At 44.7% G+C, this 26355-nt stretch overlaps 2 protein-coding genes across 3 annotated transcripts in view; one reads left to right on the forward strand and one right to left on the reverse strand.

Annotated features, from left to right (window-relative positions):
- ccdc157 (coiled-coil domain containing 157) overlaps window positions 1–186 on the reverse strand; it is an 83731-nt gene extending 83545 nt beyond the window's left edge. The window contains exon 1 of one of the 2 annotated variants that reach the window (XM_072494207.1): window positions 86–186. The gene's annotated coding sequence lies outside the window, so the exon portion shown is untranslated. Of the gene's footprint in view, window positions 1–24; window positions 46–85 lie in introns of those variants that run through there. The other variant, XM_072494187.1, reaches the window with a different exon arrangement.
- sf3a1 (splicing factor 3a, subunit 1) overlaps window positions 1–26355 on the forward strand; it is a 57816-nt gene that overhangs the window by 407 nt on the left and 31054 nt on the right. The window contains exons 2-10 of the mRNA XM_072493923.1: window positions 4303–4415; window positions 4507–4699; window positions 5918–6175; window positions 15374–15448; window positions 18016–18166; window positions 20484–20680; window positions 22115–22232; window positions 24778–24963; window positions 26108–26229. Of these exons, the coding sequence (XP_072350024.1) occupies window positions 4303–4415; window positions 4507–4699; window positions 5918–6175; window positions 15374–15448; window positions 18016–18166; window positions 20484–20680; window positions 22115–22232; window positions 24778–24963; window positions 26108–26229 (1413 nt within the window). The remainder of the gene's footprint in view (window positions 1–4302; window positions 4416–4506; window positions 4700–5917; window positions 6176–15373; window positions 15449–18015; window positions 18167–20483; window positions 20681–22114; window positions 22233–24777; window positions 24964–26107; window positions 26230–26355) is intronic.

Here is a 26355-nt window from a genome sequence, read left to right on the forward strand (position 1 = left end):
CCCGCAGACACAGTGTGAACGTACAGACTCCACACCGTCACCCAAGGCCGGCATCAAACGGAGAACGTACAGACTTCACACTCACCCCCCAAGGCCGGAATCAAACCTGGGTCCTGTTGGGCAGTAGTGCTGGCCACTGTACCGCCCACAAACCTCCCAGGCTGTAAATCCTGCTGGTGATGTGAGCTGAGCCCCAAAACGATGCGAGTGACACATGGTTAAATAACATACAAGCATGGGGGGGGGGGAATGCCATCTGATTTCTCACAGTCTCAGGCCGATCAGCGACACCAGGTGCTGTGTTTAATTTGCACTAAAATCGGCCCCAATTAATGATGTTAAATGTTACTCTTCAAGACTCATAGAAAGCAAAGAGTGGGGATTAATGGGTGTTTCTCTGGTTGGCAATCAGTATCTAGTGGTGTCCCTCAGGGATCAGTGTTGGGGCCCACAATTGTTCACAATTTACATAGATGATTTGGAGTTGGGGACCAAGGGCAATGTGCCCAAGGTGGATACAGAACTGGCTAGGTCATAGAAGGCAGAGAGTAGCAATGGAAGGATGCTTTTCTAATTGGAGGGCTGTGACCAGTGGTGTTCCGCAGGGATCAGTGCTGGGACCTTTGCTGTTTGCAGTATATATAAATGATTTGGAGGAAAATGTAACTGGTCTGATTAGTAAGTTTGCAGACGACACAAAGGTTGGTGGAATTGCGGATAGCGATGAGGACTGTCGGAGGATACAGCAGGATTTAGATTGTTTGGAGACTTGGGCGGAGTGAAGGCAGATGGAGTTTAATCCGGACAAATGTGAGGTAATGCATTTTGGAAGGTCTAATGCAGGTAGGGAATATACAGTGAATGGTAGAACCCTCAAGAGTATTGAAAGTCAGAGAGATCTAGGAGTACAGGTCCCTGAAAGGGGCAACACAGGTGGAGAAGGTAGTCAAGAAGGCATACGGCATGCTTGCCTTCATTGGCCGGGGCATTGAGTATAAGAATTGGTAAGTCATGTTGCAGCTGTATAGAACCTTAGTTAGGCCACACTTGGAGTATAGTGTTCAATTCTGGTCGCCACACTACCAGAAGGATGTGGAGGCTTTAGAGAGGGTGCAGAAGAGATTTACCAGAACTAGGGGGCATAGGTTTAAGGTGAGGGGGCAAGGTTTAGAGTAGATGTACGAGGCAAGATTTTTTTACACCGAGGGTAGTGGGTGCCTGGAACTCTACCGGAGGAGGTGGTGGAAGCAGGGACTATAGTGACATTTAAGGGGCATCTTGACAAATACATGAATAGGATGGAGGGTTACGGACCCAGGAAGTGTAGAAGATTGTAGTTTAGTTGGGCAGCATGGTCGGCACGGGCTTGGAGGGCCGAAGGGCCTATTCCTGCGCTGTACATTTCTTTGTTTTGTTCTTTGCAGACGACACTAAGATGAGTGGTAAAGCAAACCATGCAGAGGACGCTGGAAGTCTGCAGAGGGATTTGGATAGGTTAAGTGAATGGGCTAGGGTCTGGCAGATGGAATACAATGTTGACAAATGTGAGGTTATCCATTTTGGTAGGAATAACAGCAAAAGGAATTATTATTTAAATGATAAAATATTAAAACATGCTGCTGTGCAGAGAGACCTGGGTGTGCTAGTGCATGAGTTGCAAAAAGTTGGTTTACAGATGCAACAGGTGATTAAGAAGGCAAATGGAATTTTGTCCTTCATTGCTAGAGGGACGGAGTTTAAGACTAGGGAGGTTATGCTGCAATTATATAAAGTGTTAGTGAGGCCACACCTGGAGTATTGTGTTCAGTTTTGGTCTCCTTACCTGAGCAAGGACATACTGGCGCTGGAGGGTGTGCAGAGGAGATTCATTAGGTTAATCCCAGAGCTGAAGGGGTTGGATTACGAGGAGAGGTTGAGTAGACTGGGAGTGTACTCGTTGGAATTTAGAAGGGTGAGGGGGATCTTATAGAAACATATAAAATTATGAAGGGAATCGATAGGATAGATGCAGGCAGGTTGTTTCCACTGGCGGGTGAAAGCAGAACTAGGGGGCATAGCCTCAAAATAAGGGGAAGTAGATTTAGGACTGAGTTTAGGAGGAACTTCTTCACCCAAAGGGTTGTGAATCTATGGAATTCCTTGCCCAGTGAAGCAGTTGAGGCTCCTTCATTAAATGTTTTTAAGATAAAGATAGATAGTTTTTTGAAGAATAAATGGATTAAGGATTATGGTGTTCGGGCCAGAAAGTGGAGCTGAGTCCACAAAAGATCAGCCTTGATCTCATTGAATGGTGGAGCAGGCTCGAGGGGCCAGATGGCCTACTCCTGGTTCTTATGTTCTTATTAGGACCTTGGCACTGCCGGTTTGGCACTGCCAAGATGCCAAACTGTCATTTTTTGGTGTACTAGCAGTCTGGCCTGGGTGCGCTGCATGGGTGTTGGGGGAGCCAGGGGCCCTCCCATAGTGCTTTGGGGTCATGTCGGGGGGCCTTGGAGATCGGGATTTTAAAATGGCATCCTGATCTATTGCTATACTGAGAAGTCTGCGGCCTCGGTTGCATGTTCCCCGCTGAGGCCCCATATTTATCACGAATGGCGTTTTGGAGCCATAAGGTTAGCGTGGGGAAACACACGGCTAAATCTGCTCGCTGTGGTACTTTGTTCACAGTTAATTGAATCGCGCCTGTTATATGATCAGATTTTCAAAAAACTAATCTTCAATATCTCAAAGATTGTGAGGAGATCTGATAGAGATATTCAAAGTCATGAAGGGTCTGGACAGAGTAGATAGGGAGAAAGTATTCCAACTCTTGACAGGATCGAGAATGTGAGGGAACAGATTTAAAGTAATTAGTAAAAGAAGCAAAAGTGAGATGAGGAACCATGTTTTTTGTGCAGAGTGGTTAGGGTTTGGGGTGCACTTTCTGAGAATGTGGAGGAGGGAGATTCAATTGAAGCATTCAAAGGACAATTAGACTGCTTTCGGAAAAGGAAGGATTTGCTGTGTTATGGCCAGAAGGAGGAATGGTACTCCATGAGTTCATTTGGAGAGTTGGTGGAGCTATGCTGGGCCGAGTGGCCTGCACAGTAACAATGCTGTGAACATGAAAGTAAGACCCTCTGGTCTGTAGAGGGGCACTGCTAAATTTGATTATTCAATCTCCCAAACCTACTGCCGAAAACACTGAAATGTTTTTTGCTGCTCATCCAGCTAAGCTATCCTATAAATAGAGCATTGGCTTGTAGGATTTTCTGCAGTTGACTGGGATGAATTCCATACCCCAATGTCTGGCCCAGCCCATCAAAGAGACACGTTGGCAGGCCAATTATCAGTAATTCTCTAGGCAGGCTACTGTAGCCCTGCATAGTGGAAATAACGGTTCACTCAGACAGAGAATCAACTAGGTTCTAATATCCCAATACCAAATGTGTGATCTTGGAGTCAAATTAATCTCCTTGCCTTAATCCTGCCACCAGCAATTTTTATTTATTTATTTTTAAATTTTATTTATAAATTTAGCGTACCCAATTCATTTTTTCCAAATAAGGGACAATTTAGCGTGGCCAATCCACCGAGCCTGAACATCTTTGGGTTGTGGGGGCGAAACCCATGCAAACACGGGGAGAATGTGCAAACTCCACATGGACAGTGACCCAGAGCCGGGATCGAACCTGGGACCTCAGTGCCGTGAAGCAGCAGTGCACCACCAGCAATTATGATTATACAACAGACAAACATAGGTTTGAGTTTTCGGGTGGATAGCTGCTTTAACAGGTTCAAAATAGCTTCTTCCCTGCTGTTATCAGATGCCTGAATGACCCTCTTATGGACTGAACTGATGTCTTCACACATCTTCTCTACTGAGTAGTACTGCACTCTGTATGCTCACCAGTTGCCTGTGCCTATGTATTTACATTGTGTATTTATGTATGTCCTTTTTTTTTTAATGCATGGGATGATCTGTCTGGACTGTGTGCAGAACAATACTTTTCACTGTACCTAGGTACACGTGACAATGAAACAAATCCAATCCAAAAGCAAATCCAATTCCAGTGATTTTTTTTTCTAAATTACTTGATCACCAGCATAAGCCACGATAACATTTGAGAGTATTGCCCCTATCCTTCCATAGCATGAACATTCCTTCGAAGGTTAATCTACAGTAGGAGTTCATTGGAACAAAAGTACCATTTTCTACATTGTGAATTCTGATTCTCTGTCATCTGCAGATATAAGCTGTGATTAAGGAAATCTTAAGGTGCTTGAAGCAATGGGTGACAATTATTTGATTTTGTTTTAAAGTTGCCAGAAGAAACAAAAGATGAAACTGTAACTATCAAACCTATTGTTGGTATTATCTACCCTCCTCCTGAGGTCAGGAACATTGTTGACAAGACTGCGAGTTTTGTAGCCAGGTGAGTTCTGCATTCTGACAGATGTGTCTGTATTTGCTGTACTACACTGATCCTCTGAGTTTAAATGTGCAAATTATTTTACATTGATTAGAAATGGCCCAGAATTTGAAGCCCGAATCCGTCAGAATGAAATAAACAACTCCAAGTTTAACTTCTTGAATCCAAATGATCCTTACCATGCATATTACCGGCACAAAGTTAATGAGTTCAAGGAGGGGAAAGGACAAGAACCTTCAGCTGCTATACCGAAGGTTATGCAGCAGCAGCAGCAGCTGCCACAGAAGGTGAGTATTCTTGCTAACAATAATAACAACTTGCAGTTATAGGGAACCTTTTAACAGAAAATGTCACAAGGCATTATCAAACCGAATTTGTTACTGAGTCACATAAGGATGTAGCAGGCAAGGTGATCAAAAGCTTGGCCAAAGAGGTAGATTTTAAGGAAGAAAAAGAGTTGAAGATGTGGAGAGGTTTAGTTGGGGAATTCTAGAATTTAGAGTCTGCTAATGGTGGAGCAATTAAAATCTCTGATGGTCAAGTGGTCAGAATTGAAGGAGTGCTGAGATGATTTTGGAGGATTCTAATGCTGGAGGAAATGACAGAAATGGGAAGGGTAAGTCATGGAGGTCTATGAAAACAAGGGTGATAATTTTAAATAAAACAGAAAACAATTCTGGAAATACTCAGATCTGGCAGCATCTGTGGAGAGAGAAACACAGTTAACTTTTCAGGTCTGCGACTTTACATCATCAAAATTGAGGCATTGCCAACTCTGGAGCAACAAGTATAGGATTACTCGGTGAATCGGGCGTGGTACGAGTTAGGAGATGGGAAGTGGGATTTCAGATGAGTTCTGCTGTAAGGGGGGTGAAATGGGGAGGCCTGTCAGGAGAGCCTGGAATGGTCATGTCGCAAGCGAACAGGCATGAATGTGAATTTCAGCAGCAAGTGAACTGCAGGGATGGAGTTAGGCACTGTTATGGAGGAGAAAGTCAGCCGTCTCAGTGGTGCAGATGATGTGTAGTTGGAAGCTCATCTTTGGGTCAAGTACAACCCGAGGCTGTGAATTGTCTGGTTCAGCCTCATGGAGTAGCCAGGGAGCAGGATGGAGTCAGTAGCCAGGTTACAGAGTTTGTAGCGGGGACCACCGACAATAGTTTTGATCATCCTAATATTTAGTTGAAGGAAATTTCTGTTATCCAGCACTGAATGTTGGACAAGCAATCTGCCAAATTACGGACAGTGGAGGGATCAAAAGGGAGAAGTGCAAACCTAACTATTTTATTTAAATAGACAAACGTGCATGAGCATTTGTTGTGATGTGTTATCACGCAAACATTTAAAAATAACATGTTCTCTTTTCATTTTTGTATTTTTATAAATTATTGTTCAGTAAATCATATTTTTGCAGTTTCAATTTCCTAGTAAAAAAAGTTACAATTCCATTCAATTGTATTTGCAAAATTATAATTTCTGAGAATTTTCTCATCTACATTCAATAGGTGCAAGCACAAGTGATTCAGGAAACAATTGTCCCAAAGGAACCCCCTCCTGAATTTGAATTTATTGCTGATCCCCCATCAATCTCAGCCTTTGATTTGGATGTTGTGAAGCTAACCGCTCAATTTGTTGCAAGAAATGGTCGACAGTTTTTGACTCAGCTAATGCAGAAAGAACAACGTAACTATCAGTTTGACTTTCTGCGACCGCAGCACAGTCTGTTCAACTATTTCACCAAACTAGTGGAGCAGTACACAAAGGTATTTAACAGCTACGGATAGAAGTTATGTATAAGTGTGTAATTGGTAAGAATGTGTATCAAGCCAAAATAATGTACTTGCACATCATGGGATCGACTTAAGTTCACTGGTAACACAGTTTGAAGGGGCAAGACTAATATTTCTACAATTGTGCATAGAGTTTATTAAGGGTAAATATCTTGTGAGGATAGATGCAGAAAGTTAGAACTGGAAGTTGAACGTACATAATTTGTTCTGTAATCCAACATTTATTTTTTCTTGCTATTGTAAATGCTTGTGAAGATCTGGGAAACCTGTTGTTTCAAAGAAGAAGAAATTCCATGTATGTTTTATTACAATCCCTGTGGAGACCAATAACTTTTTTAAAGCTGTGTATTTCCCAGTAACCACTTTGAAGGATTGTATGACAAGATTTCATGGTTTAAGTCTTTTTACTGTAACAAACACACTAAAATTACAAAACAACTAAATCACAAACTACAGGGAAAAAAAATCCCCATGAATTAGTTAACACCACCAGAAACCCCATACCATGTTTATACGTTGTGCCACTCAGCGGATATGTAGCCTTGTAGATTCTAGTCCTAATCCCTCCCAGCGTTTCATCAGGGTCATAGACTTTAACTGCACAAAAAAGGGGCCCTTTGGCCCAACATGTTTGTGATGGGGATCAAGTTCCTATCCTTTTTATAAAAAAAAAATTAAGAGTACCCAATTCATTTCTTCCAATTAAGGGACAATTTAGCGTGGCCATCCACCTACCCTGCACATCTTTGGGGTGGGGGTGGGGTGGGGGGGGTGGTGGGGTGGGGGTGGGGTGGGGGGGGTGGTGGGGTGGGGGGGGGGGGTGGGTGGGGGGGGTGGGGTTGGGGGGTGGGGGGGGGGGAAACCCACGCAAACACTGGGAGAATGTGCAAACTCCACACGGACAGTGACCCAGAGCTGGGATCAAACCTGGGACCTCAGTGCCGTGTGGCAGCAGTGCTAACCACTGAGCCACCGTGCTGCCCCAGTTCCTATCCATTCTAATCCCATCTCCCAGCACAGCCTGTAGCCTAGTATGCTATGACCTTTCAAGTGCTCATCTGACTGCTTCTTAAATGTTGAGGGTTCCCACTTCTATCACCCTATCAGGCAGTGAATTCCAGATTCCCACCACCCACTCGGTAAAAATGTTTTTTCTCAAATCCCCTCTAAATCTCGTGCTCCTTACGTTAAATTGTAGCCCCCTGGTTATTGACCCATCTACTAAGGGGAAAAGTGCATTCCTATTTACCATAACTATGTCCCTTATAATTTTGTACATCTTGATCAGGTCCCTCCTCAGCTTTTCTGCTCTAAGAAAAACAACCCCAGCCTAGCCAACCTCTCCTCAGAGCTGAAATGTTCCAGCCCAGGCAACATCCTGATGAATCTCTTCTTCACCCGTTCTACTGCAATCACATCCTTCCGATAAGTGTGCCCACCAGAACTGCATACAGTACTCTCTAGCTGTGACCTAATGAGTGTTTTATACAGCTCCATCATCGCTTCCTTGCTCTTGGATTCTATGCCTTGGCTAATAAAGGCAAGTATCCTATATGCCTTCGTAACCACCTTATCTACTTGCACTGCTGCCTTCAAGGATCGATGAGCATCCCCCCCCCCCCCTCCTCCCCAATATCCATCTGGTCCGCTGCACTTTGTAGCATTCAACTGTTCATTGTGTATTCCCTTGGCTTGTCAGTCCTCCCAACACCCATCATCTCTCACCTTTCAGGGTTAAATTCCATTTGCCACTGTTCTGCCCATCTGACCCGTCTGTCTCCATCATCCTGTAATGTAAGACTTTCCTCCTTGCTATTTACCACTGTTGCTAACTTTTGGTTGGTTCAATTGGCTCTGATTTATAACCTTTGCTCTCGAGTCGCCAGGTATCTTTATGATACCGTCACGAGGTTCAAGTTCAAGTAATGATCAATAACTCAATACAGACTCCCGGTTGTGGCTATGCCTATGTAGGTCGCACGTTCGGCAGCTCCCGCCGAGAACGGACTTTTGGGCTCTCTAGAGGAGCCACAACGGCAATTGTTCGACGGCTTCCAGTGTGGGAAGGTGACAGCAAGGTCCCCCCCCGGCAGTATATGGATTGGACCAGGAGTGGAGCGGTGAAAAAAGTGATCTTGGCGCAGCGAAAAGTGAGAGGGAGGAAAAACAAGATGGCGGCGGGTGGAGACCAAGCAGCATGGGCGCATTGGTCACAGGAGCAGCAGGGGTTTCTTAGACGCTGCTTTGAGGAGCTGAAGACCGAAATGCTGGCGCCAATGAATGCGGCGATGTAGAAGCTAGTGGAGACCCAGAAGGCCCAAGGGGCGGCGATTCGAGAGGTGTGGCAAAAAGCCTCTGAGAACGAGGACGAGATCTTGGGCCTGGCAGTCAAGGTGGAGGCGCACGAGGCGCTGCACAAGAGGTGGGCGGAAAGATTTGAGGACCTGGAGAATAGGTCGAGGAGGAAAAATCTTCGGATTCTGGGTCTCCTTGAGGGAGTGGAGGGGCCCGATGCTGGGGCATATGTGAGCATGATGCTCAATTCGCTGATGGGCGCGCGAGCCTTCCCGAGGCCCCTGGAGCTAGATGGGGCTCACCGGGTCCTAGCAAGGAGACCCAAAGCCAACGAGCCGCCAAGGGCTGTAGTGGTGAGGTTTCACCGCTTTATGGACAGAGTGTCCTGAGATGGGCCAAGAAGTAGGTGGGAGAGTACGGAGATCCGAGTCTACCGGGACTGGAGTGCAGAGGTGGCTAGGAAAAGAGCTGGTTTTAATCGGGCCAAGGCGGTGCTCCATCGAAAGGGGGTGGGGTTTGGTATGCTGCAGCCAGCGCGACTGTGGGTCACGTTCCTGGATCGACACCACTACTTCGGGGCGCCTGATGAGGCATGGAGCTTCATACGGACTGAAAAGTTGGACTCCGATTGAGGGTTTGGTGTGAGGGGATGTTTGTTGTGTTTGCTACGTTTGGGGAATGTTCTTGTGTCAGGGTGCTGGGTGGGGATGGGTGAAGGGACTTGATGGGGAGACTGTGGGAGTGTGTGTGCGTCGGTGCTGGAGGGGCAGACGCCCACGAGGGGAGAGGGGGAGTGGAGGCCCAGGGAGGAGAATTGGTAAGGCCGCAAAAGGAGCTGCGCCAGAGGGGGCGGGGCCAACTCAGGAAAGCACGGGCTTTTTCCCGCACTAGAGAAGAACGGGGGTGGGATGGGTGGTGCTGGAGGGGGGCGCACATTGACTGCCAGGGAGGGGGAGGGGGGATTCTCTCACTGGAGGGGGTTGATGGAATGGCGGGAGAGGCCGGGGTCAGCAGGAGTCAGCTGACTTGCGGGAGTGTTATGGGGGGAGCAAAAGGGCTAGATGTGGATCTAGCGGGGGGAGGGGGGGGGATAGGGTTGCTGCTGCATTGGCCAAAGGGGAGCTGGAAGTAGGAGAGGTGTTTGGGGCGGGGGTCCGCCGTCTGGGGGGTGCGGGAGACGCGGGCACGTGACTGGCCTAGAAAAGGAGATGGCTAGGCGGGGGGGGGGGGGGGGGGGGGCAGGGGCGGCGGGGGGGGGGCAGGGGGCAGGGGCATGCAGCCTCCCAATCCGGCTGATAACTTGGAATGTGAGGGGCCTGAACGGGCCGGTCAAGAGGGCCCGGGTGTTCGCGCACTTAAAGGGACTGAAGGCAGGCGTGGTTATGCTTCAGGAGACTCATTTGAAGGTGGCAGATCAGGTTAGGCTGAGAAAGGGATGAGTAGATGAGGGGATGGGGGATTTCAACACTGTGCTGGACCCAGCATTGGATCACACTCGGTCCAGGACTGGTTCGAGGCCGGCTGCGGCCAAGGTGCTTAGGGGATTTATGGACCAGATGGGAGGAGTGGACCCATGGAGGTTTGTCAGGCCCCAGGCCAAGGAAATTTCATTCTTTTCCCACGTCCATAGAGCCTATTCCTGGATAGATTTTTTTTGTTCTGAGCATGGCGCTAATCCCGAAAGTGGAGGGAACGGAGTACTCTGCCATAGCCATCTCAGACCACGCCCCGCACTGGGTGGAGCTGGAGTTGGGGGAGGAGAGGGACCAGCGCCCGTTGTGGCACCTGGATGTGGGACTGTTGGCGGATGAGGTGGTGTGTGGGTGGGTGCGGGGGTGCATTGAAAGATATTTGGAGGCCAACGACAACGGGGAGGTGCAGGTGGGGGTAGTCTGGGAGGCGGTGGTTAGGGGAGAGCTCATCTCCATTAGGGCCCATAGGGAGAAGAGAGAGGGGAGGGAGAGGTTGGTGGAGGAGATTTTATGGGTGGCTAGGAGATATGCAGAGGCCCCCAAGGAGGGGCTACTCAGGGAGCGACGGAATCTCCAGACGGAGTTCGACCTGTTGACCACAGGGAAAGCAGAGGCACATTGGAGGAAAGCGCAGGGGCCGACGTATGAGTATGGGGAGAAGGCGAGTCGGATGCTGGCATACCAGCTTCGCAAGAGGGAGGCAGCGAGGGAGATAGGTGGAATTAAGGATAGAGGGGGGAATACGGTGCGGAGTGCGGTGAGAATAAATTAGGTATTTAGGGACTTTTATGGGGATTTGTACAAATCTGAGCCCCCAGCGGGGGAAGAGGGGATGCGACGATTCTTGGATCAGCTGAGGTTCCCGAGGGTGGAGGAGCAGGAGGTGGCTGGTTTAGGGGCGCCAATAGGGCTGGAGGAGCTGGTTAAAGGATTGGGGAGCATGCAGGCGGGGAAGGCCCTGGAGCCGGACAGGTTCCCGGTCGAGTTTTATAGGAAGTATGCGGATCTGCTAGGCCCGTTGCTAGTGAGGACTTTCAATGAGGCTAGGGAGGAGGGGACCTTGCCCCCGACAATGTGCGGGGCGCTGATCTCTCTGATCCTGAAGCGGGACAAGGATCCACTGCAGTGTGGGTCATATAGACCGATCTCGCTCCTTAATGTGGATGCTACGTTGCTGGCAAAAGTGCTGGCTATGAGAATTGAGGACTGTGTCCCGGGGGTCATTCATGAAGACCAGACGGGGTTCGTAAAGGGCAGACAGCTAAATACTAACGTGCGGAGGCTCCTCAACGTGATTATGATGCCCTCGGTGGAGAAGAAGCGGAGGTAGTGGTAGCTATGGACGCGGAGAAGGCTTTCGACCGGGTGGAGTGGGAGTAACTTTGGGAAGTGTTGCGGAGGTTTGGGTTCGGGGAGGGGTTTATCGGCTGGGTTAGATTGTTATATAGAGCCCCGGTGGCAAGCGTGGCTACGAATCGGCGGAGGTCGGAGTACTTTCGGCTGTACCGAGGCAGGAGGCAGGAGTGCCCCCTGTCCCCCTTGCTGTTTGCACTGGCAATTGAGCCCTTGGCCATGGCACTAAGGGAGTCCAGGAAATTGAGGGGACTGGTCCGTGGGGGAGAGGAACATCGGGTGTCGCTATATGTGGACGACCTGTTGCTGTATGTGGCAGACCCAGTGGAGGGGATGGCGGAGGTCATGCGGATCCTAAGGGAGTTTGGGGACTTCCCGGGGTATGAATTGAATGTAGGAAAAAGTGAGCTCTTTGTGGTGCATCCAGGGGACCAGAGAAGGGGGATAGACGACCTGCCGCTGTAAAGGGCGGAAAGGAGCTTTCGGTACTTCGGGATCCAGGTGGCTTGGAGGTGGGGGGGGGGGGCCTGCACAAACTCAATTTGACGCGGTTGGTGGAGCAGATGGAGGAGGATTTTAAAAGATGGGATGTGCTGCCACTCTCGCAGGGTGCAATCGGTTAAAATGGTGGTCCTCCCGAGGTTTCTATTTGTGTTCTAGTGCCTTCCCATTGTGATTCCCAAGGCTTTTTTCAAACGGGTAAGCAGGAGCATCATGGGTTTCGTGTGGGCAAATAAGATCCCGAGAGTAAAGAGGGTGTTTCTGGAGCGGGGTAGGGACAGGGGGTGGGGGCTGGCTCTGCCGAATTTGTGCGGATACTATTGGGCAGCCAATGTGGCGATGATCCGTAAGTGTGTAATGGAGGGAGAGGGGGCGGCGTGGAAGAGGTTGGAGATGGCGTCCTATGTGGGCACGAGCCTGAGGGCACTGGTGACGGCATCGCTGCCGCTCTCGCCGACAAGGTACACCATGAGTCCGGTGGTGGCGGCAACGCTGAAGATCTGGGGGCAGTGGAGGCGACACCGGGGCGAGGTGGGAGCCTCGGTTGGGTCCCCGATTCGGGATAATCATCGGTTCGTCCCGGGAAGGATGGATGGGGGATTTCGGAGCTGGCATCGGGCAGGGATTAGGAGGATAGGGGACCTGTTCATAGATAGGACGTTTGCGAGCCTAGGGGCGCTGGAGGAGAAGTTTGGGTTACCCCCGGGGAATGCTTTTAGGTATATGCAAGTGAATGTAGGAAAAAGTGAGCTCTTTGTGGTGCATCCAGGGGACCAGAGAAGGGGGATAGACGACCTGCCGCTGTAAAGGGAGACGGCAGGTGAGGGAATTCCCGCTGCTCCCAGGACAGGGGACCCAGGACAGGGTGATTTCGGGTGTATGGGTTGGAGAGGGAAGGGTCTCGGCGATCTACCAGGAGCTGAAAGAAGAGGAGGAGGCCGCGGTAGAGGAGCTAAAGGGCAAGTGGGAGGAGGAGCTTGGGAGGAGATAGATGAGGGTCTGTGGGCTGATGCCCTGAGTAGGGTTAATTCTTCCTCCTCTTGCGCCAGGCTCAGCCTAATACAATTCAAGGTTACTCACAGAGCGCATATGACAGGGGCGAGGATGAGTAGGTTCTTTGGGGTGGAGGACAGGTGTGGGAGGTGCTCGGGGAGTCCGGCAAACCACGTCCACATGTTCTGGTCGTGGCCGGCACTGGAGGAGTTTTGGAGGGGTCGTGCTAGGACTATGTCCAAGGTGGTGAAAGTCCAGGTCAAGCCGAGTTGGGGGTTGGCATTATTTGAGGTAACGGACGAGCCGGGAGTGCAGGAGGCGAAAGAGGCCGGTATCCTGGCCTTTGCGTTCCTGGTAGCCCGGCGGAGGATCTTGTTATTATGGAAGGACGCGAAGCCCCCCAGTGTGGAAGCCTGGATAAATGATATGGCAGAGTTCATTAAGCTGGAGAGGATAAAGTTTGCCTTACGAGGGTCTGTGCAGGGGTTCTTCAGGTGGTGGCAACCGTTCCTAGACTATCTCGCGGAGCGTTAGAAGGAGGTCGGCAGCAGCAACCCTAGGGTGTGGGGGGGGGCTTCCCCTACGAGTACTGTTAAATGTCATATGGGGGGGGGGGGCTATTGTACATGGGGAAACCCAATGTAAATGTTTTGTACAATGTACAATGTTAATTGTTGTGTTTGCGTTTCTTTTATTTTCTGTTATTGGGGGGGTGGGGGGTTGTCAAAAATTTTGTTGGAAAACTTGAATAAACATATTTAAAAATAAATAAATAACTCAATACACCAATTAGTAAGATTCAAATCAAAGCACATTTATTATACACACTAATCGCTACTCATGCATAAATTCTACTTCTAAGCTACTTCTGCAACTAACAGGCCTATACTTCGCTTCGGACTGGCCCACCAGGTCAGGGGAACAAATGGCCTTTAGTTCGGGTTCTGAGTCTGCGGGATTCGAAGTTGGTACGGACTGGTAGCTAGGAGCGCCTATCTCGTAGCGAGCATTGACTTAAGACTTACTGGATCTCGGCGGCAGCTGCACTGGTCACTTTCAAGGGTTGGTTCGCGTTGCTGAGTGACCCGGTCAAGAAGAATGATTTGAACTTGGGGGCTTAACTTTATAGTCCCATGGGGCTTCCCACCTTTCGGGGCGGACCGTGTACCTTGTTCCAACTGATTGGACTTCGTTCCAATCGGTTGGTTCGATTTCTCCAATACTGGAGCGGTTCCCTGATCAATGGGCGGTCTTGAGGTGTCCGTTAACCTCTTGTGTTGGCTCCTGCTGGTGCCGGGGAGTCTGGCTTGGCTTTGTTTATCCCAAATGTTTCGATTGTACCTGGGGATCGCTCATTAGTATGTAGATGGCTGCTACATTGTTATGCAGATGGCTGCTTGTATCGATGCTGTCTGGGCTTTTGCAGAGTTTAATACATAGTAAACTTGCACCTGCTAGTTTCTGCCTGTGTTGGCTGAATTTCCCTGCAGCCTTTGCTGTTCTCCATTTTACGTCGGGAGTTGGCCAACCCAGGTGGCTACACCACGCCACCAATTCTCGTGTTCTCTGCACAGTGGTTAGAACTGCCTCTAAGTGCAGAGGTTCCAATATCTATCTTATACAGCATTATTTGCAGTAAGTATGCAGTACATGTAAACTAATAGACAGACTTTGGTCAGACACAACATATTCCAAAACCAAGTGACAGATGCCATGCTAGCTATGGATTTTTCATCAGTCGCCTCCTCCCCTCCGACACTTGTCACACCGTAAAGCCACTGGTCTCACGGAAACTCTATCTCTCACCTGGGAGCTTCCAAACTTCACGTTTGAAGACCTCGCTTTGGAATTTTTTCCCAAACAACACTTTCAGTCTGCGCCTCCAAAAAGATTCCACTCTTTCTAATTTACCTTTCCCCTAGATCTCTGCATTTGGGCATCACCTTCCATGTACACTCGGTAATCAGCCATGCCAAGCAGAACACCACTGCTCCAAAGGCCCATAGTAAGGACTCACCGTCCTTCGACTGTTTCCTCAGATCTTCTGGCTTCTCGCAAGCCCACTTTGTTCCATGTCTGCTTCCTGCAGCTCTGCCTCTTTAATTTGGAGTATTTCCCTCTGCTCCTCTCTCTTAACTTCACTTAACAGGATCTGTCTCAGATTCCTGTCCTTGTCCCTTAACTTGACGACTGTCTTCTGAGGATCTCTTTCTGTCCCACTCATGGCTTTTTGGAACATCGTTGGGACCTGACCTCTGCCGCTCCTGTTTTGGCATCGAGCTTCTTCTAGCACCTTCTGCAGATTGGCATCCCTGTCTGTAGCTGTGGAAGGTCACCTGACATCCTTTTTGTACAATTTTGCTTTCTCCTACTTCTCTTCCGCAAGCACAGAGCTGGCTTTAAATATTTAAAAAGATAAAGAGAAAAACCTGCACATGTCAGAATTACAGTAATATAATCAGATGTATACAGATTTTAACCTTTAGACTTTTATAAGGGAAAAGCTTATTTTTATGTTTTCCATTTTTTATATTATGTTTTCCTTCCTTCTGTTCAGATCTTAATACCTCCAAAGGGACTGCTTCTGAAATTAAAGAAAGAAGCAGAAAATCCTAAAGAAGTTTTAGATCAGGTAAGACTGTAAATATTACCGTAATAAACAAAAGCTGCATTGTTTGTGATTGATACCTCTGTTATTCATGTATAGTTTTAAAAAAGTGCATCATAAAGGAATGCAGTAAGTCCTTGCTTGACGTTGAGTCACTCAACATTTAATTTTAACATTGCAAATAGTGTCAGTATGCCAGTTTAATGTGGCCAGTTTCAGTTCAACGTCACCCGCCACAGTCTTCCTGTGCTGTGGCCTGTCTGTTCACATGAGCTTTCCTGCACTGTTTCCACCCTTTCCCTCACTCCCTCGTCCTACAGCTCCTGCCCTCTGTTCTTACCTTAGTCCTTGGAGCCTGTTCTTCAGCGGCTCCTGACTTCTAGCTTTGCTTCTGAAGTGCTGGGCTCCTTCCAGTGGCAGAAGCTGGTCAAGATTTCAGCTGTTAACTGCACCAACAAACATGTTCTACTAGATGGAGCCTGGTATCAAAGTACTGTGTACTGATTTAAAATAATATAATTGTGTTGTATATTGTAGTTATATATTTAGGAATGTAGTTTATTTTGCAAGGTAATTCACCCAGGGATGCACAACAATGCACCTGTATGGCACAGTATTTCAACTTATACATGTTTCTTTCCAGGCTAGAAATGTCCAAAGGAACCCAAGTGTGACTTAAACATAGATTGCTAGGGAACCTATGATTCTCTTAAAATTGTTTCCCTTAAAGACGTGACTTAAAAAAAAAATTTAAGAGTATCCAATTATTATTTTTCCCGATTTTAAGGGGCAATTTAGCGTGGCCAATCCACCTACCCTGCTCTTCATTGGGTTGTGGGGGTGAGACCCACGCAGACACTAGGAGAATGTGCAAACTCCACACGGACCCTGACCTAGGGCCAGGATCGAACCTGGGACCTCGGCGCTGTGAGGCAGCAGTGCTAACTTCACTGCACCACCGTGCTGCCCAAAGGCGTGACTTTCTGACCGCAGCCACAAGTGAGGACTTGCTGTAACAATTTTAAAATGACTATTTGGGGCCATAAATGGTCCTTTTAGATTTTGCAACTTTATGAACCTTGTTCAATATAATGTGTGGTGTTTTTATTCGGTGCCTTCTCAACCCCTCCGAAGTCCCCACAGATCAACCCATAGTCTCTCCTTCATTCGCATACTGTCCTTGGTAATATCATTCAAGATGTGGAACATAGGAACAGGAGTAGGCCATTTAACCCCATAAATCCGTTCTACCATTTTGTTAGATTATGCCTGATCTGTACCGTAAGTCCATCCACCTGCATTGAGTCCATATCACTTTATACCCTCCCATTTTCAAATTTTCAGTTGACTTTGCCTCCAGAGCTTTTGGGGAGAAAGTTTCAGATTTCCACTTCCCTTTGTGTAAAGAAGTGCTTCTAGCATCACTGCTGAAGAGCCTAGCTCTAATTTAATGTTATGTCCTCATGGTCTGGACTTCCTTAATGATAAATGTTTCCGATCACTCAAGGGAATACAAATTTAGCCTAAACAACCTGTCATTACAATTTAACACATTTAGGCCTGGTTTAATTCTAGTTAACTTATGCTAAACCCCATCAGAAGCAAGTATATCTTTCATGTGATGAGATGCCCAGCAGTGGCAGTGAACCCAGTAGTCTAAGTGGAGTTTGACCAGAACTTTTTATAACTGTAACATCTACCCCTTTTGTATTATAGTCGTCTTGAGATGAAGGCCAGCATTCCACAGCCATTTAAAATTATTTGTCGGGCCTGTCCACTAGCTTTGTGATTTCTGTACTTGGACCCCTAAATTTCCTAATTTCTCACCATTTAGAAAATACTTTCATCTATTTTTTAAGTCCCAAAATGTCAATGACCTCACGCTTCCCCACATTGAACTCCCATCTGCCACAGTTTTGGCCACTCAATCTTAAGAATGTCCCTGTGCGACTCTACTCCCAGCTACTTTTCAGTGCCACCTAACATTGTGTTGTGTGTATAGCTGGATATACAACCCTTCATCTGTAAGCTTGATGTAAGATAAAGGAGTAGAATTAGGCCATTTGGCCCATTGAGTCTGCTCTGCCATTCAGCCATGGCTGATATGTTCCCCATAACTTCTGATGCCCTTATTAATAAAGAAATCCCCTTATTCAAGAACACCAGATTTGTGCTTGAGTTGCTGTTACCTGCAGGGCTACAGACCAACAGCTGGAAAGTGAAATTGGACAGATTAGTTCTTTCTTAGAACATAAGAACTAGGAATAGGCAATTAAACCCCTCAAGCCTGCTCCACTGTTCAATCCGATCATGGCTGATCTCCCATTGCCTCAACTCCACCGTCCTGCCCGTTTCTCCGTAACCCTTCAATATGTGGATCTCCTTCTTCACGGGATAACACATTAATAACACCCCACCATCTCTCTCGGCTCCTCTACTGCCTCCGTGTTATTTGATGACCTGATTTAATTTTGTAATTATGGAACTTTCATTTTCAAGAGTGTAAAAGTCTAAAAGGTCTGTCACCTATGCGTAAACAGAATGTAGATCATGATATCGACATAAAAATAATTTTAGTTTGTATAATACAGGTTAGATACCGAGTTGAATGGGCCAAATTTCAGGAGCGTGAGAGGAGAAAAGAGGAGGAAGAAAGGGAAAGGGAGAGAGTAGCCTATGCACAGATTGACTGGCATGACTTTGTGGTGGTGGAAACTGTTGACTTCCAGCCCAATGAACAAGGTAATCTTACCATACTATTGAAAGTAATATTGATTTAGATTTAAATGCTGGTGAACACAATCACTCTGAGATTAACTATTTTCACTCTTTGATCACAGTATTTCTAACATCCTTTCCTTTGAATATTTTATTTGAATTTGCAATGACAGTAACTTGGTTGAAATATTAGTGGAAAATAACAGTTTAATTCCTAAAGCTTTGAACTTGCTCATTTTAAGCTTTCAAATACAAATTATTTTCGTAACCATGGAACATGGTTCAAATAAGGGAAAATGAAACTTAAATTAGAGTACACGGCAATAGTTATTTAACTTTTAGGATGCATTAAATTTCTAAATATGCAATGGTTCCTGTGTGTATATTTGTTATAATGAATCACAAGCATGTTCAAATGTCCCAGTACTAACACCATAGGTGGATAATCTGTTGGTGTTATATGCGAACTAAACTAATACATGATTTGGGTAATGCATACAGCCAAAAAGTTGAATGACAGGAAAAATTAGTGAGCTGACTACAAAAAAGAACATTTGAAACAAACATGGTATTGGCAGTCCTGATATTGAGCAAGGAAGTCTGTGATAATGGCCTTGAGAAAACCAATTCTTTGCAGCATGCGACGCAGTGGTTAGCACTGTTGCTTCACGGCACCATGGACCCGGGTTCGAACCCGGCCCCCAGTCACTGTCCCGTGTGGAGTTTGTCCCCATGACTGCGTGGGTCTCACCCCCACAACACACAAAGATGTGCAGGGTAGGTGGATTGGCCATGCTTTCATTGGGGAAAAAAGAATTGGGAAAATTTATAAAAAAGAAAACCAATTCTTTGAAGGTTGATGAATAGGAGCAAAGGCATATGATGTTGCTAAAGTAAACTGTAAACTGCACCCTCAAGTGTTCATTTGACCCAAACTAAACTGTTAACTCTCATTTATTTTTGCATTACAAATACTGCCCACCAACTTCTACCTCCACAATATCATTTGCCACCACTCCTACCTCAACTCGTCTATTATTGAAACTATAATTATGATTTCCTCAATGCTCTTCTAACCAGCCTCTGATGTGTGCCCTCTATATACTGTCACAGTAACTTAATTGCAGTGTTAATGTAGGCCTACTTGTGACAATAAAGATTATTATTATATACTTCAACCCATCCAAATTTGTACTGCCTGTGACCTATCCTGCAGCAAGATCTCACCCATTGTTCCTGTCCTCACCAACCAATGTGGCTTTCAGTTCCCCAGCACAAATTTAATCTATTCATCATTGTTTAAATTATGCCACTGCCTCCTCTAATATCATACCATCCCCACTTCCCGGAACTCTGTGTATTGATTCTGGCCTTTTATACACCTGCCCCTCCACTGCACCAATTTTGGCCATGTCTTCAGCCACCCAGATGCTATGCTATACAGCACCCTCCCCAAACACCTTTGTTTTCCTCCTTCAAGACCTTACTTAAACCTATCAAAAAGTGATAAGTTTTATCAAAATGTTGGTGTCGCCTCCTAATTTATTCTTTTGACAAGATCTGTTTTTTTTTCCCTTTTGCCTTGGGATGTTTTTCTACATTTAATTTTATAAATGCAAGTAGCTGTTGCAGTCAACACAAATCATGGAATATATTGCATCAATCAGTGTAGTTTGTTTTTAAAAAAAAACTATATTGGAGTTCTCTATCATCTGTCATTTTGGCTTAATTATCAGCCTATGAATCAAAAGATTCAAGCCTTGCTCCAAGCCTTGTGTACAAAGTATTGAGCGAGTATTGTGATATTGTTCTTCAGATGAGATGTTAAACTGAGGCCCCATCTAGCTATTTCATTGGTTTAAATGGCTCTTGAAAATCCAGTGACACTCTTTAAAGGCACTAGGCATTCTTCTCTCAACCAGAATTCTTGCACAAAGGAGCTGCCAAATTTGTTTACGTAGCAATAGTTAATGTATTTCTAGGAAATTCATTTGCTTTTCTTTGGTAAATTTGGATGACTGAATGCTGATCACCAGAAGTTCACTCTCGTTGGCTATTAATGTAACAAAATGTCTCCTTTTTTTTTTCTCTTTATTCTTTTCTGGGTTGTGGCTGTCGCTGGCAAGGCCAAAGTTGTCCATCCCTAATTGCCCTTGAATGGGGTGGCTTGCGAGGTCATTTCAGAGGACAGTGCTGTGGGTCTGGAGTCACATGTAGTGACACTGATTGAAGAAGGAAATTCTGTAATGGGAGTGATACTCTTTAATTGGGGGAGAAGTGGGAGAAAGTAGATATTTAATAACAATTAGGTTCATGAGGTAATTAACCTTTCTAATTGCAGGGCATTTTCCTCCACCCACGACACCGGAAGAGCTTGGAGCACGTATTTTGATGCAAGAGCGGTATGAGAAGTTTGGGGAGAGTGAGGAGGTTGAAATGGAGGTGGAATCTGATGATGAAGTTGAAGAGTCAGAGGATAAGCCAGAAGAGACCCCATCACAGTTGGATCAAGATACACAAGTACAGGATATGGATGAGGTAAGGTGCAAAAAATTATCCTGGCTATTGAGTAAAGATAATTTTTTATTTTCAATACCTCAGATTTTGCAAACCCCTTCCAGGTTTACTGGCCAAACCATTGCAAATCTAATTGATTACAGGTCATAGAATAGGAATTAGTGAGTAGAATGCAAAGCTATTGGCGATGTTTATTGTTAAAGTTGGAAAAAAGAAAAGTAGGAAAAAAGAAAAGTAATAACTATTATGCCAATTTTGTTTAATCTGGTTTTTAAAAAAAAGATTAATATGAATTAAGTAATGGTGGTAATATTCAACTCTGGTGTACCTTCAAGTTATTAGCAGGTCATATTACTCACTGATATTCTCTTCATTCAAATCTTGACCTGTGAGTCAACCAATACTTGGAGTTGGTCTGTTGACAGGATGTGTTATATTTTGAAATAAGTAATGTTTTAGATGAAAACCTGGTATGAGCTTAATGCTGAATTTCACTTGAATCAAACTTTGAAAACCGTTTGAAATTTTAGCTATTTGATATTTATGGTGTCACAATGAACTTGTGTTACCTTTTTAAAAATGTACCTTCTAAATCATAGTGTATTTCAAAAGGAATGGTTTGATTTTTGTGTTTCAAAATGTAGTTTACTTTTGATATTGATGCCAAGTAAATGTTTATGTTAATTCACCATTTGTTGTTTTAAGGTTCTTTTTAAAACTTAAATTAATTGGCTGGGTTCCTAAGTAAACATTATCTACATGATACACCTATAATGTAAGATTAGGAAATAAGGTGATCCAAAAACAAATATGGGGTTTTGTTTGGCTTAGGTTCTAGTTCATAGATTCTGTTGCAAGTATTTTTTCTAATGACTGAATTCATTGTTGGTTTAAAACTTTTCTCACTTGGATGTTTGACTCTTTGTCAACTCTGGAGGTTTCACCAAGCAACTATATTTATGGTGTCACAATGAACTTGTGTTACCTTTTTTAAAATGTACCTTCTAAATCATAGTGTATTTCAAAAGTAATGGTTTGATTTTTGTGTTTCAAAATCGGTTTATCAGTTTCCTTCAAGGAGAGTTCAGACCTAAAATTTCTTTGCATAATCTAATTTGCATGACACAATCGGAGGCATAATTTAAAATAAATAATGTGGCGCCTGATTTTTTTTTGTGCATGTTTATCACCATGTAATGAGTTCTTCAGTTTATCTGTGCCTTAGGTCAATGATTCAAAGGACTTCTCCAAAAGCAGTAGAGAGAAAACTGGTGTGGGGCATTCATATTTCAGTGACCATATCAGGAATGGTATTGCTAGATTTAGACAGCTGTAAGCCTTTGTCTTAAATAGGAACAAAACTGAAAAAACAATGGAGAAATACCAACTTTTTAGTTTAACTTGCTTTCCATGAGGTGTATGTTTTTACACATTTATGTATGATGTTTCTCTTAGGGATCAGATGAAGAAGAAGAAAGTCAGAAAGCCCCACCGCCTCCTGATAATCCAATGCCTCCACCACTTCCTCCAACACCAGATCAGGTTATCATTCGGAAGGACTATGATCCCAAAGGTGAGTCTGCAAAAACTAAGGGAAGTTTTAAGTTACACATGTGCTTTATAGATTGGTCTGAAGACCAGTGATTTATCTGAAGTGGTTAAGTTCACTTCCGTGCATTGTTAGCTTGGAATAAGTTAATGGAATGGAGCATGAGGCTACAAAACTGACCATTTTGTTGAATTCGTTTGGAGTGTAGGCTGTTTCTATTATCATTAAATTACTCACTCTATTTCTCTCGAATCTAGTGCAATTAATATTATAACTATTCATTATATGTCCTATTTCCCTTGACTGTGTTGTATCATTTCCCCATTCAAATGATCTGTCTAGCATAAAATTAAAGTAGAAACATTGAGGAATCCATGAAATGAAACCGCTTACAGAGTAGGAATTCAAATCCATGTCTTACGAGTATTTAATTTTACGCAGCGCTCACTTGGGAGTAAGGTGTAGCCAGAACATCTCTCAAGCGAAAATCTGTACGGGCAGGAGTGATTTATATTTTTTTGTTCATTCTGTTCGTGTAAATAACGTAGGCATCCAAAATCATTACTTTATGGAGAATAAGCCACTGTTGCCATGGGCAATAAAACCCACTTGGACCTTGCATAAATACATGTATGAAACTGGCACCGTGCTGCTTTATTTTTCGTAAACTGCTAATCTGGAAACATATATTTTTGGCGGTGGAGATTAAAGGATCTCTGTGTTATAATGAAGCATTTCCAGATGTTTGGTTCTGAAGTTACTCCAGCGTTGGAGCAAGTGACTTGTTACAGTGCAAAATATAACAAGTACTGGTTTCCGCCGTTTAGCCCGGCACTCTTGCTCTCCTCTCAAATTCGTGCTGGCATTGTTGTCTTTATATCCCCTCAACCCGATGCAAACAGCACCATCAAAGTGTGGGCCCGCTCACCAAAACCGCCACTGCAAGCTGGCCCCACCTCAGCACCTCCGACCTCCTCCGTCAAAAGAGAATTCTCTCTGGTTCAACTCGGCTCCTCGTCAGCAAACTTGGACCAACATCATTCAGGGACAGAATGCAAGACATGTATCGCAAAAAAAAAATAGACTTTGTGTTTGGATAAAGGATTAAAAGACTAGTAGAGCCAGAGGTCGTGAAAACACGGCCTCCCCTGCACTCGCATCATGTGAGCTCCCCATCACCAATCCTTAACACCCACCTCCAGTTTCTACCTGCTGCCACTCTGTTGCTCCAAGTGATTAAATGCCAGTACTGTGCACGAAGACATTCCCACAAACCTGCCCCTGCTCCCACCAAGCAACGGTGAATTTTGTATGCTATATCAACAAATGTCAGCTTAACTCTGTTGGTAAGACCCTTACCTCTGAGCCAAAACATTATTGGATCAAGTCCCATTACAAGACTTAACAGTACAGACCAATAACATTTCTGACGATCCACAGGAGAAAACCCTTTACATGCACTCGTGTACTTCAGTCACTTGCAAGCCCTTTTTATCTTGACCATTTTCCAACAAACACGTAGAAGTACACAAGCGTGTACTTTGCAAATGAAAATTGCAGTCACTTGACAAACAGCCGTGTAACTTTTTTATTTGTTCAGAAACACAATAAGCCACATTGGGATTCCTAATTATCCATATATGGATGGTGGCTAATGTATTGGTCAACACTGCTCAGGATTACACTTCTGTATTGCTGCAGATGTTGTCTTTCATATCCAGCTAGGATCCCACCAGTCTCTTCCGGTGAATACCATGGTACTTCTGGGAGAAGGAGAGTGAACTCCTCCAATGTCTTAACCAATATTTGCTGAAATTAATACCAGAAAAACAAGCCATTCACTTTATTGCTGATTGTGGAACCTAGTGTTTTAAAAATGTTTGTGCTTAGAATTTAGGCAATGCTGGTAAGGCCGCATTTATTTCCCATTCCTCATTGCCACAAAGGCATTACAAGTCTGCTGTGTTGAGTGGGACTGAAGTTGGATGTAGGCCAGAACGTGTACAGTTGGCAGGTTCCCTTCCCGACGGGACTCAAGTGAACCAATTGGGTTATTACAAGAATCCACTTTACCACTGCATTACAACAGTAAATCACTTCAGAGTAAATAAGTATATTTGGGAAAGTGTTAAAATATTTGAGTGATAGGTACAGTGCTTTTATAATTTCAAAACATTTATTTCATTAGTGCAGATCTATAGCTCGGTTGTACAGTTGACATATTGTCATTTTAGATATTTAGAAAGTCCTTGGTGTTTTATGGCACAATAATTTCAGTGTTGCGTCTTAAAGTGTAAACCTGCAAAATTCAGGGTTTCTATACCTGATTGGCTTTTGTAGTATTATACATGTATCCATATTTTTCTATTTCACATACTGGATAAAGCAGCTGTGTTACCTTAAATTACTTTAATAGTGAATATTTTTTAAACATATGTTGCTAATGTCTCTTTAATGCCTCTTCATCATTTGTATTTGATAGATGCAAAGACAAAATATATTTTATTCAATTATTGAATAGTAAACTAACAAATAACTAAAAGAACAATTTTCCTTGTATTCCTTTTAGCTTCAAAACCAGTAACTGGTGCGCCTGCACCTGATGAGTATTTAATTTCTCCAATCACTGGGGAAAAGATTCCTGCCAGCAAAATGCAGGAGCACATGCGTATTGGGCTGTTGGATCCTCGTTGGCTCGAGCAACGTGAACGTTCAATTAGAGAGAAGCAGAGTGAAGATGAAGTTTATGCTCCAGGCAAGTAGCACTGATCGTCCCATACGAAGCATTGCCCAAAAGGGGAACTTGGTTTCCAGCAATAGTTTGGATTTATTCATCAATATAAAAAAAAGCGTGGTTTGTTTCTCAGTTGTGACTGTAATCATTGTTCCAGGTAATTCCTTTCCCTCATACACACTTAACAATCGAGTTTACTTCTTTTCATCGTTTATACAAAGGGCTGGTTTAGCACAGTGGGCTAAACCGGGGCTGGTTTAGCACAGTGGGTTCAATTCCAGTACCGGCCAGCCCGAACAGGCGCTGGAATGTGGCTTTTCATAGTGACTTCATTGAAGCCTACTTGTGACAATAAGCTATTATTATTATTATTGTTCATACTGTTTTAAAATGTGAAATTATTTTCAGTTCACACATATATTTCTAAAAGTTTTGTCTTTGCACAAATCCAGTTTTTCCTCAACTTGGTTGAGAGTACACATCTTGCAAACTACTCTACATCTGCTGTGCTGATCTGTAGCCAGTCAGTAGAGGCTCTGGAGAAACTTCTCATCATAGTTTAGTCCGAATTTACATCTAGCATGTATTCCCCTTAAAGATAAGTGTGTTCTACAGAAGAATCCTCAAATCTTTTTATGCTCTAGCTGTTTGTTGCCACCTGTTAATGTGCTCTTTGCTTTAAAATGGCCAATTAGGGCAGCACAGTGGTGCAGTGGGTTAGCCCTGTTGCCTCAAGGTGCCGAGGTCCCAGGTTAAATCCTGGCTCTGGGTCACTTTCCATGTGGAGTTTGCACATTCTCCCCGTGTTTGCGTGGGTTTTGCCCCCACAACCTAAAAGATGGGCACGCTAGGTGGATTGGCCACGCTAAATTGCCCCTTAATTGGAAAAAATTAATTGGGCACTCTAAATTTATTTAAAAAAAAATAAAATGGCCAATTAACAGCAGCATAGAAACACTAGTTTTGTCTTCCTTGATGTGATCCATTTTGTTCCATTGATTAATTATGAAAAATGCTGCCCCCTTGCTGGTGTCATTGCAGAAAACTTTCTATTGTCAGTCCCCAAAACAATAATTCTAATAAAATTCTGCAAATGTTGAAGTTTCTTATTTGCATAATTATTAGGATAGAACTCTCTTCTGATTTGAGCTGTTTTTTCCATCAGGTCTGGATATTGAAAGTAGCTTGAAGCAGCTGGCTGAACGACGTACTGATATCTTTGGTGTGGAAGAAACGGCCATCGGTAAGAAGATTGGTGAAGAAGAAATTCAGAAACCAGAAGAGAAGGTATAAATGCCCATTACTAAGAGAGTCTTTGGTAACTTGCTCATTACTCAAATTGTGTTTAGAAGCAGATTTCATGTTGCTTCTTAGTACTGCAATTTCACAAATTAACCATAACCTTTCCCATGC

Source organism: Scyliorhinus torazame, chromosome 1 (genome assembly GCF_047496885.1).
Source record: "Scyliorhinus torazame isolate Kashiwa2021f chromosome 1, sScyTor2.1, whole genome shotgun sequence".
In the NCBI taxonomy this organism is placed as follows: Eukaryota; Metazoa; Chordata; class Chondrichthyes; order Carcharhiniformes; family Scyliorhinidae; genus Scyliorhinus; species Scyliorhinus torazame.